Source organism: Acinonyx jubatus, chromosome B2 (genome assembly GCF_027475565.1).
Source record: "Acinonyx jubatus isolate Ajub_Pintada_27869175 chromosome B2, VMU_Ajub_asm_v1.0, whole genome shotgun sequence".
Taxonomy (NCBI): domain Eukaryota; kingdom Metazoa; phylum Chordata; class Mammalia; order Carnivora; family Felidae; genus Acinonyx; species Acinonyx jubatus.
In genome coordinates, this window is record NC_069385.1 from 1,429,995 (window position 1) to 1,448,197 (window position 18,203).

At 55.7% G+C, this 18,203-nt stretch overlaps 1 protein-coding gene across 5 annotated transcripts in view; it reads right to left on the bottom strand.

Moving 5' to 3' along the window:
- Positions 1-2,997: 2,997 nt before the first annotated feature.
- The window catches only part of SMOC2 (SPARC related modular calcium binding 2), a 165,123-nt gene continuing 149,917 nt past the window's right edge, over positions 2,998-18,203 (bottom strand). For 3 of the 5 annotated variants that reach the window (XM_027056432.2, XM_027056430.2, XM_027056428.2), the window contains 4 exons: positions 15,864-15,960; positions 13,998-14,272; positions 7,219-7,256; positions 2,998-4,515 (listed from right to left, as the gene is read on the bottom strand). In XM_027056432.2, the coding sequence (XP_026912233.1) occupies positions 4,498-4,515; positions 7,219-7,256; positions 13,998-14,272; positions 15,864-15,960 (428 nt within the window). In that variant the 3' untranslated portion in view covers positions 2,998-4,497. The remainder of the gene's footprint in view (positions 4,516-7,218; positions 7,257-13,997; positions 14,273-15,863; positions 15,961-18,203) is intronic. The other 2 variants (XM_027056431.2, XM_027056429.2) reach the window with 1 other exon arrangement.

The following is an 18,203-nucleotide window of genomic DNA, read 5'->3' on the forward strand; positions in this document are numbered from 1 at the left end:
AAAAGGCCATGTAAGCACAGGTTGGTAGGGACTGTAAAAAATTCCATTTTTTTCAGCAAAGAAACAACACATCGACTCAGCATAATTTCAACTGGAAGGTAAGGAAACAAAATATTTGTTCTGAAGGTAAAAAAATTAATAACAAGATGTATAAAACCCCGCTGCTGGGAAGCACCCACGAATGGAATTAAGTTGTCCACCTGACCAGTAGTTAACCTCCAGGCTTCCAGAGAAAGTGGGCATGAAAGAAGGTATTTGCGTCACACAACGCATATAAGCCTGGACGAAAATCATTGCGAGCGTTCCAGGAACTGTCGGAGGGCGGCTGTGGCAAACACCTGCCAGCCGCCTGCCAGGAACGCCTTCCCCTCGGCCTTGCCGGCCCAGCTCCCGTTTTGTCCCTGGCGGCAAACGTGGTGATAAAATCCGAAGCTAGGGACGCAAGGGAGGGACACCGGAGGCAAGAAACCCGCTGGATGGGCTCCGGGAAGCCGCGAGGCAGCTGACGTGCCACGCTCAGCGGCCACAGGCCTGCTGCCGGCGCCCTCCACCCTCTGCCCTCCACCGTGTCCGCTGGCACACAGGGAGATGCTGGGGGCCTCCAGGAAAGCCTCGCTCCCAGACCCCAAGGGGTCTGGCTGCGTCGGCCAGGCCTCCCTGCGGCCTGTCTGCTCGTACGGCAGGAAAACGGCCCTTACGTCACCGCGACCTGGCTTCCTAGCCTCTGTTTCTTACCAATGAAGTCAATTCCCGAGAAGATTCCCACGTTTCCACCTCTAGGGAGTTTCCTTCTGTAGGAACCACCTGCCATCTGTACCCTGGTGTGTGCTATTGGGCTTTGGATCCGGGCCTCCCCCTTGGGCTTCGGATCCGGCCTCCCCCTTGGGCTTCGGATCCGGGCCTCCCCGTTGGGCTTCGGATCAGGGCCTCCCCTGTTGGGCTTCGGATCCGGGCCTCCCCCTTGGGCTTTGGATCCGGGCCTCCCCCTTGGGCTTCGGATCCAGGCCTCCCCGTTGGGCTTCGGATCCGGGCCTCCCTGTCCTTGATGCTTCTTTCAGGGAGACGCTCAGAACCACTTGATACAAACCAGCCTGACCCGTAAGTTTGAGTTCAAGATGCCTTCAATTAATGCCCATTTTAGACCAAACGGGTCACACCGTCAATAACCGGGGAAGCCTTCAGCTCTGTGTGGTTGTTCGACAGCATGGTCTGAGCTCTCGCCACGTCTGACGTCGCACCCCGACACGCATCCCCTGTGCACACGTTCTGCTACGCCTCTCAACACCGAGCGTTGCCCACGGGAGATTCAGGGCACACGTGTGTGCTAGAGTGCAGACCAGGTGCTGGGCTCCCTTTCCCCAGTAGGGACCCACCCCCACACGCTGCCGTGACCTCTCGCTGGGAGCCGTGCCTTTCCCCGCCCCGCGACTCGTTCCGACCCCGCGATGGGCTCCAGCAGCAGACACGGGCCGACGGGTCACAAACTAAGGCTGGAACGGGTTCGCGCCGCCAGGCCCGCTCCGTCTCACGCACAGCCTTGCGTGGTCCCCACGCCGAGGGGATGGGGTAGACCTGCAACCCAGTGTGAGAGGCCCAGAGGCAGGTCGGGCCCGGCCCAGACTAGACTGCCCTGCCCCGGCCAGCGCAAGAGTATGAAAAAGGATGCACAAGGGCTGTTTTAAGCCATGGCGTTCCGGGGCCGCTTGGTCCCAGCATTTTAGTAAAAGATGGCGAATGTCACTTTTTAAGTGAGGAAATACCAACAATGGCTAAGTAGCTAGTCAAAAATGCCTTTGATAGTTTTGGTCTATGTAGTGTTTCAGAAGAAAACCGCCATCGCCACCATCACCACAAGGCCCTGACCTTAGAGCCACGTGCATTCTCACTTTCTGGGGGAGCTCCGCGGTTCGCACGAGGTCTCTGCTTGGCGGTTCGTGATTCTATCAGTCGTTTCACTGATTCAAAAAAAGCTTTCACCTCGATAACTGAAAAAAAGTTCCAGGTGGGACCCTCATGGGCATGATTTCCGAGTTGGTCAGCACACTTCTGAAAAGTCTCGAACTCGGGAGTTTTTGACAAGGATGCAGGAGACCGTTTTCAAACACGAGCAGGGTTGGGGAGGGAGGCAACTGTCACTAAAAACAGCTGCCCGAGGTATGTAAAGGAAGGAGAGCTCTGTCTTAGATTTGGAGTCTCCGTGCCTGGCGACGAGAACCATCCGCTTCAGGCCACGCACACCGGCTCACTCCCTTCCGGACCCACCTCGACTCTCCTCTCGCAGCTGGCCTTTATGCGAGCTTTTCCAGCTCCCGTGATGGCCTCAGCCCCTCCTCCCCGCTCCAGAAGCCCGCCCAGGCCCCACCCCATCTACCCCAGCTTCCGGATGGCTGGCTGTGCTTCTCCTAGCTCCATTTCTGCACAGCTGACTTGCCACTATCTATTAGTTTTCATACTGAGTAGAGAAAAAAGTGTGCAAGACGGGATCTACCAGAAGGGAGGAGAGGACTGCGTCAGAAGCCCCTGCAATGGTCCCAGTGAAATGCGAGGGCCTGGCCTGGGACGGAACAGGGGACTGGAGAGAAAAGAAGAGTCGTGGGACTTGACCGATCGCTTCGATCAACGTCAGATCCTTCTTTGTTCCTCCCGTGGTCTGCCCTGGCCGCGCGGCATGTGGGGTCCTCAGCGCTCAGTCAGTGCTAAGTGCGAGTGACTGCCTCACAAGACAGGGTCAAACCCCACATCCTTTGTGCCAGGCCCTGCGCCCTTCACACAAGCCACACCCGGAGGCGCACAAGGCCACCGGCCCCGGCTTACGGAGGAGACGGAAGCACAGAAAGTTGGAGTCATGCGTCCCGAGTCACACAGCCAGAGGGGCAGGGCCGGGGTCGCTCACTCGGGCCAAGAACCGTTGCCTCTGCCTCTTGACTGCAGGCAGCTCTGGGACTAAGCAGTGCTAAAGGGCTGTGCTTTGCTGGTAAGAAGACACCACAAGCAGAGTTTTGAAAGCATATTTTATTTGAATCTACGAAAAATGATTAAATCCAAAGTTCAGAAATATAAAAGATTATCCAATAAATTTAGGATCCTAACTGTTTCTTAAACAACGTGACAGACACCGAAGCTGGTTTTGTGGCTCCAAAGTTTCGGTTTTTACTTTCGTACAGTTTAAATAAGTAAGAAGCCTCATAAAATATCTTCATGCACATGCACAGAGATCGTCTTACATGACGTGCGTCGGGGGGACTTGGGGCCATGAAGATTATTTTTCCAACCGAAAGCTGGAGCCGAAACAGGATCACAACCCGGCTCCCACAGCTGTCGGCCCGGCCTCCAAACGGCTCGGTCAAGCCAGCGGACGCGTGCGGTGTCGGGGCCCAGCTCTGGGTGCCCGTGGTCGCACCGCAGGCCGGCCCCGCTGCTCACAGCGGGGGCATTCAGCTCCTGACCTGCTCTCACAAGGGCCACTCGGGTGGATCCCCTCAGGGCACGTCCTTGTGCCCTTGAGGCCACACAGAAGGACGAGGCGGGAGCAGGGGACCGGCCGAGACCAGCACCCCGGCTACGGCGGACGCCGGCTGACCCGTCTCTATGGAGGGTGCTCCTGAGTCGTTCAGGTGACCGGTCACCTCCCAGGACTCCCAGAGCCGGCCGGGGCACGGTGGGCAGCGGCCACGTGTCAGGACAGAAGCGGGGCACTCAGCGCTGGCCGGGGTGCGGGTCTAAACCCGCCTCTCTGGACGCCGGGCCTCTCCCGGCTGCCTCGGGACGGCAGGGGCGATCCCTAGTATTTTACCGCGTGGTTACTCTGAGCCCAAGGCAACGCGCAAACCGAAGCTCGAGAAGGAAAAGCAGCCCCCAAAGCCAGGCTGGAAGTAGCCTTTCCTACGGGCACTGCCCAGACTCAGCGCATCGCCGCGGTGCCCGCTTGGCTCATTGGGAGGACGCCATCTCTGGAGGGCACAACAAAACAAACCAACACAAAGTCCCAAGAAGCAAATAAACCCATGCGCTCGTTAAGGGCATGATGAGGACAGGACGGCAGAGGACTGCAAACTTCTGCGGAAGCTGCCGACGCAGATTCGAAGACGCCGCAGGCACAGCGGACCTCAGAGGACGCCAGCGTGGCCTGTGGGGGGCGGCTGCCCAGGGCGGGGAGGGGTGGGGGGAAGGCAGGGGGTCAGGGCCGCGGCTCACAGCTCTACTACGTCAGCATGTGCAGGATAAAGAAATTAAGCCTAAAGCCATTCAAAATACATCTCTACCAAGTGCAGATTTCCAAGGCCAAAAGAGGGCACATACATTGTATGTGATTAGTTTTCTGAAGCCAGCCCTTCCATTTCACAGATTAAAGCCGTCTGTTTAAATATCTCATTTCTACAAAGTGAATTTACATTTAAAGTACAAAGTGCAAATACTATGTGTTTTTGGGTTTTTTTAATTGCTTTTTGGTGAGGGAGTCTCCCACGTGTCCAGGAACCGCCTTGGATGTGTGAGTCGCTACCCTTGCTTTCTTGGCTGAAAAAAAAAAGACAGAAACGGAGACATGGTTAGGAAGTTTCCATCCCTCATCTGTGAGGAGTAAAGCCTGCCTCCTAGGACTGGCGTTAATCTACCTGTCGGCAACAGGGGAAAAGCAGTATTTTTTTTTTTAGGGGTTAGGCTCAGTTTATTTATTTACTTTTAGTTTAGTTTAGTTTAGTCTTCTTCCTAGAACTAATTGTTATTTATTAATAATAGGTTTTGGTATTCTATTTATTTACTTTTATGTTAGTTTAGTTTAGTTTTCTTCCTAGCACTAATCGTTCTTTATTAATAACAGGTTTTGGTATTCTGTTTTATTGTGTTGCACTGCACTGTATTTTTAAATGTGTGCAACAGGAACCACTGTTGGTTCCATCACTTTGGGCATAAGGATTAACAAAGACACGATGCCAACGTTAACTTCAGACCCTCCTCTCCCTTTCAGTGATCAGGACTATCAGGAGAAACATACTGGCTGAGAAAAATTAGCATTTGCTTTAAGTATTTTAGGTAGATTCAATATATTCAATGTTCTGCAGCCTCCCGTCATTTGATTATTATACAAGATAACTATTTTTAGTTTTTTATTTAACGTTTATTTATTTTTTGAGAAAGAGAGAGAGCGTGCATGCTTTGAGAAAGAGAGCATGCACGCGCGAGTGGCAGAGGGGGCAGAGAGAGGGAGGAGACACAGACTCGGAAGCAGGCTCCAGGCTCCGAGCTGTCAGCACAGAGCCCGACGCGGGGCTCGAACTCACGAACCGTGAGATCATGACCCGAGCCGAAGTCGGACGCTTAACCTACTGAGCCACCCGGGCGCCCCAATACTTTTAAGAATCTAATTCATGCTTCAAATTTGATAAAGGCATCACTGATTTTTGAAATTTCCTTTTCATCCTTTCCATGTACTAACTTACCTCTCGAGAAGAAATGCAACTTGAAAAGTCTGTCTCCTAAACTACTGCCATTCTGCACCCCGACTGCCAGTTAAAAGCCATTTGGAACGAAAAGGAGAAGCAAGATACAGTCTTTGAGATTTGTTTTCCCAAGTGTATCAATTCCTACCAGTGTAAGTCGATCCATGCTCCTGTTTGGTTATCTAAAATAATCCACGTAAACACTTAGGAGGCGTCCAGGCTGCCTCTCCTCCCCTGATAAACACACTAGTAGGTGGTCAGAACAAAGAAGAGGGTCTCTCCCGCGTCTGAGCTCATGGGAAGTTTTGTTTTAATTAGTTGTGGGTGAAGATAAACCATCAGTATTTTCACAGTTACGGAAACCCATCACAACTGTCGGAGCAGACGAGGCTGGCCCACGTCCACGTCGGCGTGGGGGCACTGCTCTGATCGTGTCTGAATCCTGCCGGGAAATGCAGAAGAGATCAGGAAAGACGCCTCGCTCTTGGATAACTACGGGCCCCTGAATCCTCCTAGCTCCCCTTTGTTTAATGCTTCTTGTCTGCGGTTACTCGGACGGTGAAAGATCTTGGCGCTCAGAAATATTTTATTCCTCAAAGAAAGATCTACGGCCCTCCATTATTTCATCACGTGCAAGCCACAGCTGGTTTATGCAAGGGACTTAATCCCAGAATCACGGTTTACAGTAACAGCCCTTGTAACCAGGGCATGGAAGTCAGTATAGCCATCCCGACACCATAGAAACAGCAGGAGCGGCTGTTCCGGCTTCTTTTTCTGGGAAATAGCTGAAGAGGGAGGCTCGCGTCTTGAACCAAGTTTACCGCGCGCGTGGCCATCGTCACCGCTGGGTAATGACAACACCCCGCGGGCGTTTCCGCTGGGGTGACTGCTTTCAGACCAGCCCGGCTCTAAAGCAGAGGTGACTTGTGGTAGGATTTAAAAAGTTAAAGCCGTAAACATTTGCTAAACAAAGGAAACCGTATCACACGTCTTTCCTAACAAAATGGTTTTCAATTACATCTAGGGTGTGCCTTCGACGGCTCCGCTTAAAACCCACACCAGATGCAGGACATGACTTGGGAAACGTCCGCTGACGTCCAACCGGTGATTTTATGAATGGGCCAGCGGTCCTAAGGAGGGAGGCTTTTTGTCGTGGCTTTGAGGGAGGGAGAAACGTATCCACTCACGTTTGCCCTCTGGAAAATGTTCTAGACTTTGATGGGTGTGGCTTGGGATGCTGGGGAGAGTCCACACAATTACCTACTTTACCCGCACGTGTGAAGATAACAGGATTCAGAAACACAGAAACATGTGTCTAAACACACACTGGGGGAGGCTGAAAATCCCTTTTGGAGCAGAAGAGTTGTCTCATTAAGATCCCCAGATGAAAAGAAAATGTTCACCTGAATGCCCAGAGGGTCTCCTGTCCCTGTGATCTCCTTAACAAATTGTTAAGATATAAGTTGCAAATCCCAGACAATTATTTTTTTTTAATTTCCACAAAACAGTAGGACTCCATTTTTTTCTAAAAATAACAAAATGAAATTTCAAAGAGTAAAAAAAAAAAAATTAAGACAAATCTTTAAGTTGATGATTTAACGAGTTGGTGATTCTGATGGAATTTTGTAAGGTTCTTTTGGCCACACTGGGGTATGTATATGAAACGTGGCTTCTCCTGTTTTGGGAAGGTACTTTACTTTCCAAATCTCCAGAACCCCGAGTTTTCATTGCCTATAATTAAACAAGTTATTAACGCTAAAATAGAGAGAACAATACTTACCTGTCTATTAGAAGTGCTTTCAGCATTAACTCTGGGGGCTAACAAGGAAAGAAAAAAAAAAAGACACTATTAAAAACCAAATACTCTTCATTCAGTGAAAATTTCAATATCACTTTTCAGGAAGGGAACAAAATCACTTTAGGACAGTGTCATCAAGTGACACACTTTTCACATGAGAAAATACGTCTAGAGGGAGACAGCACAGATTATAAGCAGTGGCTTCGAAAAGTGACGACATACAATTTTCTAACAATAAACGCTCCAGTCCACCTGGAGAAGAAGGTTTCATTTTACCAAAACTTCCAAAGCAACATCTACTAACCCAAGACCTTTCTGACCCGTGTTTCTTAAACTCTCTCCGGGGAAAGGAGGCCCCAGGCAGGGTGCAACACGGTTCCCTGACACGTTTTGGTTTTATATTTAACTCATAAGAAACTAGCCTATTTGGCTCAAAACAATTTTTCCAAATCCTCGAGGGAAATGGAAGGTGGAGAGAGACACATATAAGACGCACAGTGTTTGTCCTGTGGCCTCGCCACGTGGCCCGTGGTGGGAGAGCAGGCGGGAGGCTCAGACCCGGCCCCCAAGGTCACGTCCCCCATCCTGCGGGCACTCCTGGGTCCAGTTCCCGGGCACCTGCCCTCCTCCCCTGCTTCCAAGATGGCCCTCCACCTTCCTGGGTTCCCTCCTCTCTCCCTCCCCTGCCCCTGGACAGCACAGCGCTGTCCCCAGCAACAGGGAGCACGGCAGCCCTACCTCACTAAACCCAGGGGACTACACAGAGAGGGGACTGGTGCCCAGGTGCCCAACGGGCACAGCGTTCAGGAACCACTGGCAACCAGTTTACGTCACTGGTGACAAGTGATGCGGAGGGCTCCAGGTGACCCGGCGGACGGCGGTTTGTGGTCAGGCAGTATGCCTAGAAGGGACGCGGCTAGCATGGCAATTTGGTGGAAAGAGCTAATTTGGTCAAAAATGAATATTTCTTCATTGCTGAGTGTGCAACGGCCATTTTGGAGACTCGTGAGGGAATGAGGCAACGTTTTGTGAATGTTTTTCCTGAAACCTTCAGGAAGATTTCCTTTCTTGTTTTTATCGTTTATCGACAGTTTCAGTTATTTTTTTTTTTCTGTTTTCTTTTGGTAATAGTGAAAATCTAGATCACAGCTTCCGCTAATACGTTTCAGTTAAATAATTCAAAGGTAAACTGTTGTGTAATTTCCTAAACTAAGTGTGATCAGGAAGGAGATGTGTCACGACCCCATCCTGCAGTGAAACGTCACAGCTGGCACGCGTGTGCGTGTGCACACATACTGACATTCCGGAGGAATGTACGGGTCTCATTACGTCTGAGGGAAAAAGCCACGTTATCTGTTTTTTATTTAATTTCTGTATTTGTTAGGATAAGACATGCATTGTCCAGTTGTGAGCAGAGATGAAGGAAACAAAAGATAGCAGTAATAGTTGGCCTATTCAGAACGTCCAATCTAACCCTCTCCCGAATGTGCAGGTTTTTCTGGCTTTTCAAAACCTACTTCAAATCACACGTGGCAGGAAGAAGGAGCTGATAATAAAGGTGAAAATGAAAATCACAGTAGGAAAAAAGAGAAATTCTTCAAGGAAGATAAGGGTTGTAGAATCAGATATGAATCTAAATCCCCAATGCTCACTTTTGACCAAATGGCCACTTGGACCACATTTTAGCTTATTTCGAGGGGATTCATCAGCCCTCTTCTTGGTGGCTAACACGGCCCTCAACTCAGGACATTGGCTCACCTGCAGCCACCTGAGGAACGGAACACTCCAGCTTCCACGGTGACAGAGCTTTCTATTAAGGATGAGGCTGTCAAATGCCCCGCCCCTGATCACCCCAGGGCAGGTCCTGACAGCTAGCCCCCCACCTGTCACCCCAGGGCACGTCCTGACAGCTAGCCCCCCACCTTGTCACCCCAGGGCAGGTCCTGACAACTAGCCCCCCACCCTGTCACCCCAGGGCACTCCTGACAGCTAGCCCCCCACCTGTCACCCCAGGGCACGTCCTGACAGCTAGCCCCCCACCTTGTCACCCCAGGGCAGGTCCTGACAACTAGCCCCCCACCCTGTCACCCCAGGGCACTCCTGACAGCTAGCCCCCCACCTGTCACCCCAGGGCACGTCCTGACAGCTAGCCCCCCACCTTGTCACCCCAGGGCACGTCCTGACAGCTAGCCCCCCACCTGTCACCCCAGGGCAGGTCCTGACAGCTAGCCCCCCACCTGTCACCCCAGGGCACGTCCTGACAGCTAGCCCCCCACCTTGTCACCCCAGGGCAGGTCCTGACAACTAGCCCCCCACCCTGTCACCCCAGGGCACTCCTGACAGCTAGCCCCCCACCTGTCACCCCAGGGCACGTCCTGACAGCTAGCCCCCCACCTTGTCACCCCAGGGCAGGTCCTGACAACTAGCCCCCCACCCTGTCACCCCAGGGCACTCCTGACAGCTAGCCCCCCACCTGTCACCCCAGGGCACGTCCTGACAGCTAGCCCCCCACCTTGTCACCCCAGGGCAGGTCCTGACAACTAGCCCCCCACCCTGTCACCCCAGGGCACTCCTGACAGCTAGCCCCCCACCTGTCACCCCAGGGCAGGTCCTGACAGCCGGCCCCCCACCCGGTCACCCCAGGGCCGGTCCTGACAGCTAGCCCCCCACCCTGTCACCCCAGGGCACTCCTGACAGCTAGCCCCCCACCTGTCACCCCAGGGTACGTCCTGACAGCTAGCCCCCCACCCTGTCACCCCAGGGGAGGTCCTGGACAACCTGGGGCAGTCCTGACACCCCAGAGCCCCCTGCAATCACTGAAACCAGTCTGTCCTGAACCTGCTGACCTGCCTCATGTGCCCCTCCCCATGGAAACCTCAGGGAAGTTGTCCACGTCTCCCCCGTTCCCTCTGCCCCGACTGACCATGGTCCCCGTGTGGCCCTGCGTGTCGTGCTGTGCCCCCTTCTCTTGGGACCGCGTGTCACAGACTGTCTTCCCCATGGCAGCGGTCTCCTGCCCTGTTGGCCCTAATATACCTCAAATCCTCTATCAATATACTATGTTTTGAAACCCCAGGATATTTAATCGATTAAGGCACTCAAACCCAACTCCAAAGGCCAGCACTAGCGTTCACAGGGAGGTGGGATTTTGAGACAATTGCTGGTCATCACCAACCAGGCGTGAGACCCCGGAGCGCCAGCTTCCTCAGCGCCCTGACCCCTCCAGGTGAGGGTCTCTGGGGGGGAGGACGACGGCGGTCCCTCCTCGGAGCAAAGCAAGGGCCAGCGTTTGCAGGAAGACCACCGTCCCATCCTGTCTCTTCCACAGACGGCAGCCTTGGATGAACCACTCGGTGGCATCCTCTAGAAGCCGCGGTTTCTCACGGGTTTGCCCAGACGAGGCTGTTCTCTGGGACGCGCACAGGTACCGTTCCTGCCAGGCCGCCCTCCTCTGGCCGAGTCAGGCTGACACTGCTGGACGCTCAGATGCCCCAGAGCCCTGAGGCACGACGGCAGCACTCCAGAGCTCCATCCCGACACCCCGAGGGCTGCGCTCAACATCACTCCCACCGAGACGCCCGCCGAGCTCCTCAGCCGGAGCCCGGTGCCGTGTCCCCGGTCCGCCGGCCACGCTTTGCACGCGCCGCCATTCCTGTGGCTCCCCTGGCTGGGTGCTTTCGCTCCTTTCCTGTCAACTGGAACTTCCGAGGCTCAGCTTCTCTGTCCGCCCCTTAGTTGACGGCAGACCCTCGGCCATTTGCTGAGTGAATGAATGCACGAATGAAGGGCGTCACCCCCAGAGAAAGCAGCTCCAGAAGGCGACGGGGACAACATCACCGTGAGGTCGCGGCCCCCCGGCTGGCCGCAGGTGATGCTTTCACCTTCCCGGCGCGGGAGCTCACGCCGCTTCGGAAGCCGGGCAAAGAGCGCAGAGATGCGGGGCCTGGCGGGGATCACCTGGAGCCAGACTGCACCGGGTCACGGCCGGACACGAAGCGCGCACGCCCGAGGCCCAGCGCCTCCGCAGACGGCCGGTCACGCCGTGCGCTGAGCCGCGCGGGTCGGGGAGCGCGCGGGCTTCTCCGCAGGAAGGCAGAGTTGTGCGGGCGGGAGGGTCGCCGCCTGACCGGAGGAGACCCCGCTCCGTCTCAGAGCCTGGGCGCCCTCACCGCGCTCATCCCCCCCTTCACGGGGGTGCCCGGAACCTGTGGCCCGCACGGTGCGCCTCAACGGACGTGCCGCCACCGGACCCTCAGCTCCAGACCCGCGGCACGTATCAGGCCACCAGACAGATGCCGAGGGGAGGGCTCCCTGCGAACAGTGGGCCGGTCTGTGCGATCCGGAAACGGGCGACGCGGAAGATCCTAGAAAGAGCAGGCTGCACACGCGGCTGACCCCGCACTTAGGTCACTCGTGGCAGCCACAGGACCTGGACACGGGTTCCAAAGGGAGGCGGCAGCACGCCCATCCGGCCATGGCACACAGGTCACGGGGTGGGTGCCCTGGTCTCTCCCCACGGGAGCGCCACGGAGCGGAGGCCGACGGCGCCATGGTGCCACAGCCGCGGGGTCGGGTGGCCCCTGCTGCCCACCGGCTCCCGTGACGACCCCCGAAGGCCTCCAAGGGGCCCCGGCTCTGGCATTTCTGGCTAGAACCGCACAGGGTCCCTAGTTTCCGGGGGCCCTCGGGGAACCGAAGTCGAAGACAAGGTGAGGGACGCGGCGAGGGCGGCTGTCCCGGTCCAGGAAGGCACAAGCAGCGGCGGAGAAGCACCAGAAAGGACCCCGAGGCCGCAAACAAAGGAGCGGGGGTGGCGGCTGTGCTGGTGCAAAGGCCCGGAGGCGGAGTTTTGGTTTTCACACCAGTGCCATCCGGAGGTTGCGGGCCGGCCTGTGGTGGGCCAGGGGGCCCGACAGAAAGTGCAGCCCGGGCAGGGGCGGCCGTGAGGGTCTAACGCTCGGTGCTGGGGCCGCTGCGCAGGGAGGACGGGGTGGAAGCCGGTGCCGGCTGCGGAGCCCCGGGAGACCCCCGACTCCGGCTCCGGTGACAGTGACAGTCGGGACGCTGTGGCCTGCACGCCACCAGTCGGCACAGCCGGAAGAAGAGCAGCGCCTGAGCTGGTTGTGACGGGTCATGAGTTCCGTGGGCTCTCGTGCAGCTGGCTCGGGGCCACTGCTGGCCTGGCACGGGTCGCGACCAGGGTGGCGGGGTCACTGTCCCGCTCGCGTGGAGGCTGCACTCCTCCCACTGTGCCCTCAGACACGCGGGACACAAACACACGGACCCGGCCTGGAGCCTGGTAGCTGAGTAGTGTTGGGGGACCCTCGTGACAAGGGCTAAGGACACAGGGACAATAAGACAGAAGGGAACATGCTGCTTCTGGAAACCCGCACGTGGCCAGCTGCTCGGGGCTCCGTGTTCCACAGCCGGGCTGCAGACACAGGACGGCCGAGCCCAGCACGACGAACTCAACGCTTGTCTACTCCCTGCCTTGACTTCTCCTTTCTTTCTTTTTTTTTTTGTTAAATTTTTGGATTTTTTTTAATGTTTATTTATTTTTGAGAGAGAGAGAGAGAGAGAGAGAGAGAATAAGTGGGGGAGGGGCAGAGAACGAGGGAGACACAGAATCCAAAGCAGCTCCGGGCTCCGAGCTGTCAGCACAGAGCCCGACGCGGGGCTCAAACTCACAGACTGTGAGATCATGACCTGAGCCGAAGTCGGACGCTCAACCGACCGAGCCACCCGGGCGCCCCTTTCCTTCTTGTTTCCACATAAATCCAAGTTAGTTAATACAGAGTGTGATAATGGTTTCAGGGGCAGAACCCAGTGGTTCATCGCTTACGCACGACACCCAGTGCGCATCCCGGCAAGTGCCCTCCTTCATGCCCGTCACCCATCTAGCCCATCCCCCCACCCACCTCCCCTCCAGCAACCCTCAGTCTGCTCTCTGTTTTTAAGAGCCTCTTATGGTTTGCCTCCCTCTCTGTTTTTATCTTATTTTCCTTCCTTTCCCTTATGTTCGTCTGTTGTGTGTTTTTAAATTCCACACAGGAGTGAAATCATATGCTATCTGTCTTTCTTTGACTGACTTACTTCACTCAGCATGATATTCTCTAGCTCCATCCAACTTGGTTTCCTGCTCAGAGGTGTTACTGAAATTGGTGACCCTCCCCGGCACCCACACTGTGCAAACGAGGCCATTAAGTCCCACTCGCAGCCAGCAGGCAGGAGGTCCGTGCATCCTGCCCGCCGAGGGTGCTGGGATCTACCCACCGCGGGGAATCCTCTTTCTCCACAACAGCTGGTTGGTCAGGCCAGCCTCCGACGAAAACATACACTCGACTGGCAAAACAGCTAAAATAACGTTTCCAGCCATCACAATAGTGGGTCTGCATAACAGGAACTACCGAACTGCTTACAAGCCAGCCTGAACGTCCGGTGGGAGTCGAGATGCGGTCCCCGGATTTGCACCTCAAACACAGGACGACAGGACAGGTTTGGAAAGCCGGCCACCGCGGTCAGAACAATAAAACACTGGTCTTCACACAACACCCAGCTCCTCCCCTTCCAACCGGCTTCCCTCAGACGCTTGTGGACGATTTGCTGTCATTTCTACGGACAAATGAGCTACACGTAAGAGGCACACGGTGCTTTTCTTTCACCCTCAGACCAAAGGACAATCTACCCTCGTAAGCAGTCGCAGGAGCGGGCGTCGGGACCCGATGCGTGGCAAAGCACAGAACAACGAGAAAGGCTCTTACTGGGGCGCTTCCTGGCACTGGCTTTACCTTCTTCTTTCGTCACCCCCAGGCAGCCCATCAGCTCCGGCACCGAGATGGACTTGTCATTATTCACGTCGCAGTACTCGACAAACTTCTTCACGCACTTTTTGGGTTTTGACTTTTTCCGAAGGAACCTCTTGAAGGGCTTGATCTCCTTTTTGCCAATGTCCCCACTGGAGTTCTTATCAAGTAGTTTGAAATACCAGTGGACCACTCTCTCCTCTAGCGTGTGGCTGGGGTCGGGTTCGGAAAGCCTGCAAGAACACACAAGGGCGTCAGGAGCCGCGGCCACACCGCCGTCACCGCCCTGCCCCTGCCCGTCTACGGAAGGCACGCCGTGCGCACCAGCCCCCCCAGAGGGGCGCCCTGCCCGTCACTCCCACGGTGCCGGCACCTAAGCCAGCAAAGATTCACCGTTCCATATAACGAGGTTTAAAAACAATTTAGAGAAAGGGCTTTAAAAAATATTTCAAGTTGGTTTCAAAACGGCAAACGACACAATGAATTTATGCGTGTGAATTACACAGTTGGTGTCGGCCAAGCGTTTGAAGACAGAAGCCCCGGGTCCCAGGTTCGGGCTCCGTGGGGTTGGCGGGTCAGCTCGCACATCCATGGCCCTACAGACACTGGGACCCCGAGGCTCCCGACTCCTTTAAATGTGACGCACAGGCATACATAGCACTTTATACCACAGGGACACTGCCGGATGCAAATAAAAATACATCTTGAAGTGGTAACCAGACATTTACCCTTGGATTTCAAGAAAAGTTTGGTATTTTAAGATCTAGGAGACGAGATACTCAGGAGGGAGGCCAGCACTCTAAGGAAGTCACCACGGGAAGATTCTCCCTCAGAAAAAGCTCTTCGAAAAAAGAAATAAATTACTGCTAATTCCCAGGGGGACGCAGGGCTTGCCATGAGACGTCCAGGCAGCGCTGGGAGGTCCCTTGGCGCCTGCGGTTAGTTGTGGGGAGCACACGGCATCAGGACGCTCCCAGGAGGGCTCGGGGAGCACGGCCCGGAGCCCCGGAACCCCGACCCCCTGCACGGCACCAGACCACCCGTGTCCAGAGTTTCGCAAGTCACCGTGAGCAGTGTCAGTGTGAAAAGTGCCACCGAATTGGACACTTGAGATGGTAAATCTTACGTATTTGGGTTTTTCTACAACAGACACACAGTATTTTGAAAACGTGAAACCAAACATCTTAATTCAAACTATGAAAATTGACTCGATGGCTCTGAATTGCAACTCCAAGGCATTAAGCCGTTGGAACTGGGGCCCCGCTTTCCGTTCCTCTCCCGCCTCCCACCCGCCATGGCCTGGTGCAGCCACTGGAAATCCCAGGTTCTGGCTCGACCCACTGTGATACGTGAGCTCCGTGAGCCCCACAGGGTCCCCCCTCCATCCCCGTGAGCCCTGTGGGGTCCCCCCTCTGTCACCATGAGCCCCGCAGGTCTCCTCTCTGTCCCCGTGGGCCCTGCAGGGTCCCCCTTCTGTCACCATGAGCCCCACAGGGTCCCCTTTCTGTCCCCGTGAGCCCCGCAGGGTCCCCTCTCCATCACCATGAGCCCCACAGGGTCCCCTCTCTGTCCCCGTGAGCCCCGCAGGGTCCCCTCTCTGTCCCCGTGAGTCCCGCAGGGTCCCCTCTCCGTCACCATGAGCCCCACAGGGTCCCCAGTCTATCCCCGTGGGCCCCACAGGGTCCCCACTCCGTGACCATGAGCCCCGCAGGGTCCTCCTATGCTGACCATGCCTCCGATGCCTCACGGCTGCACCAGCTTCTAGCCGGCGATCACCAAGGCTCCTCAGACCCTCACTGACCCTCCTCGGACCCTGCCACGTACCTGCCGGAGGAGGGGTCGGACACGGCGTGCACCATGTCCGTGGACAGCGCGTCCAGAATGCTCGTCAGAAACTCATTCTTTTTGGCACCCGGACAACCTAAAAAAAGAAAGTCAGCATCTTTTTTTTTTGCTCGTATTTCACAGAACCCACAGAATAGAAGAGATCTTTCCCTGTGATGAAAAGAAATGTTTATGTCTTGGAAATCAGTGTGTCGGGGTACCTTAGTATCAGTGAGCTCATGTGAACACATGGCAACACATATATTGACGTGGGGTCCTGATTTTCGTGAATGATGGCATCTGACACTTACCAAGTCGCCCACGGGACTCAGAGATCGTAGGCACTGATATCCGGCAGTCCCGGGCGGCACCCCTACTGGCCAACACTACGTACGAATTCCTGGTGCCTGCGGGCATCGGGAAACGCGCGAGGTCCCTGCTGAGACGGACGTGGCCGGACGCCTGTCCCGGTGGGCCTGGGGGACCCCACAGGCGCAGAGTGGCTGGCTTACGGGCAGCTCGGCTTCCCTCAATCTATTAACCCACAAGGCACCGCCTAGCGGCAGCCCCCTTCTCCACCCTCACACCACTTGCAGCTCCCCGGCCCCCGCACCTGCCGCACTCCGCCCCATCCTGTTCTGGGACAAGGACAAGAGCCGGGCCAGGTGCATCCTTTCCGGGCTCTGGAGAGGTCAGAAGACTCGGCCTGGGTCGGACGGTGGTTCAGTGAGACGGCCCGTGAGTCATTCAAAGACCAACATGTTATGCGGTTAAACACACTCTGGTTTTCTTTTGACACTTGAGTTGTGGTTATTATTATGCAAGTATGTGTTGGCTGCCTACAGCAGGCATCCATTCAGGCCTGTCTGCGCTTCGTTAAGTACACGTATCAGAGGAAAGATGTGAGTCCTCACGGCGGGGAGGGGGGGAGGTTAACAGTGAAAAACAGCGGTGTTATTCCCCTTTGATAGAACCAAAAAACTAGATCCTACTCCATAGGGAAAACACACACCATTGAGAGAATGTTCCTTCTCAAGAAAACATCATGATCTGCTTAGCTCTTCCCTCTGGGGGCTGCCGGTGAGTTGCACGTGGTTCGGAAACCCAGGGAGCCTCCCGCAGCCCCTGCGCTCCGGCTGGGAGGACAGGGGCCTCGATGGGGGCGGTTAGGAAGGGAGAGAGACAGAGCATGACTGGGGGAGGAAGAGAGAGAGAGGGAGACACAGAATCCGAAGCGGGCTCCAGGCCCTGAGCTGTCAGCACAGAGCCCGAAGCGAGGCTCGAACCCATGAACCACGAGATCATGACCTGAGCCGAAGTCGGACGCTCAACCGACCCAGCCACCCAGGCGCCCCTTTGTAAACTTCATTTTAAATAAAGAAAATAAGAAATGCATTCGTCTCACAAAGACAAAGCCACCAGACCTGCAAGACTGTCCTCAGGCACACTGGGTCCCACGCCGTGCACACGCGCTCTGGGTGAGGCTAGCTGGACCTCACACACACACACACACACACACACACACACACACACACGGTCCGCCTGCAGATAGGAGGTCCTGCTCACACTGCTGCCGTTCCTCCACAGACACTGTTGAGGCCCCGGGAAGGCGCTGGGCCTGGTGGCCGCAATCACCTACACGGAGCGAACGTCCCGAGTCCCCGCCTCAGCTGACAGGACCACAGAGTCCTGATTTACCCCAGACTCTGGGAGCACGCGGCCACCACTCCGAGGGTAACAGCTAATGAGACAGGAATGGGGGTGCCACTCCCCATCAGTGGGGAAGTGGGTTTCACCGCGACGAGGGCTCGGGGAGCACGGTCCCATGATCCCCGCGAATCGGGGCACGGGTAGGACCACAGGTCACTTAGACTGAGGGGTGGAGGTGGGGAGGCCCCAGAGAAAGCAGCCGGCCTGGGTTTGTGGTATCTGCGCGGCGTCTATCGCGGTGTTCAGGGGCTACTTCTGAGAGGACTCCCCCCGGGAGCAGAACGGAGACCCCCCCCGTCCTAGTCACCCTGGGATGAGGGTTGCCACTGGGTGATGGGGGCTGCTGCTCAAAGCCAGTTCTGAGACAAAGCAAATGAAAACGCAAAATGAGAAGAAATCAGAAAAAATTCAGAACCCACTGAGCAGATTTTCCTTGCGTGGAAGTGACAGAGGTACAGAATGGAAATGTCACCATGAAGTGGACCAGATCTTGGAAATACACGAAAGCAGCAACAGGCCTGACACAGAAGCAAGGCGCCCCCAGACCTCGGGGGCTTCTGCTGGGAGGACGGGTGGTCTCTCCGGGGACAGGGCGCCGTGACCCGGACAGACACGCACACTCCTCGGGGA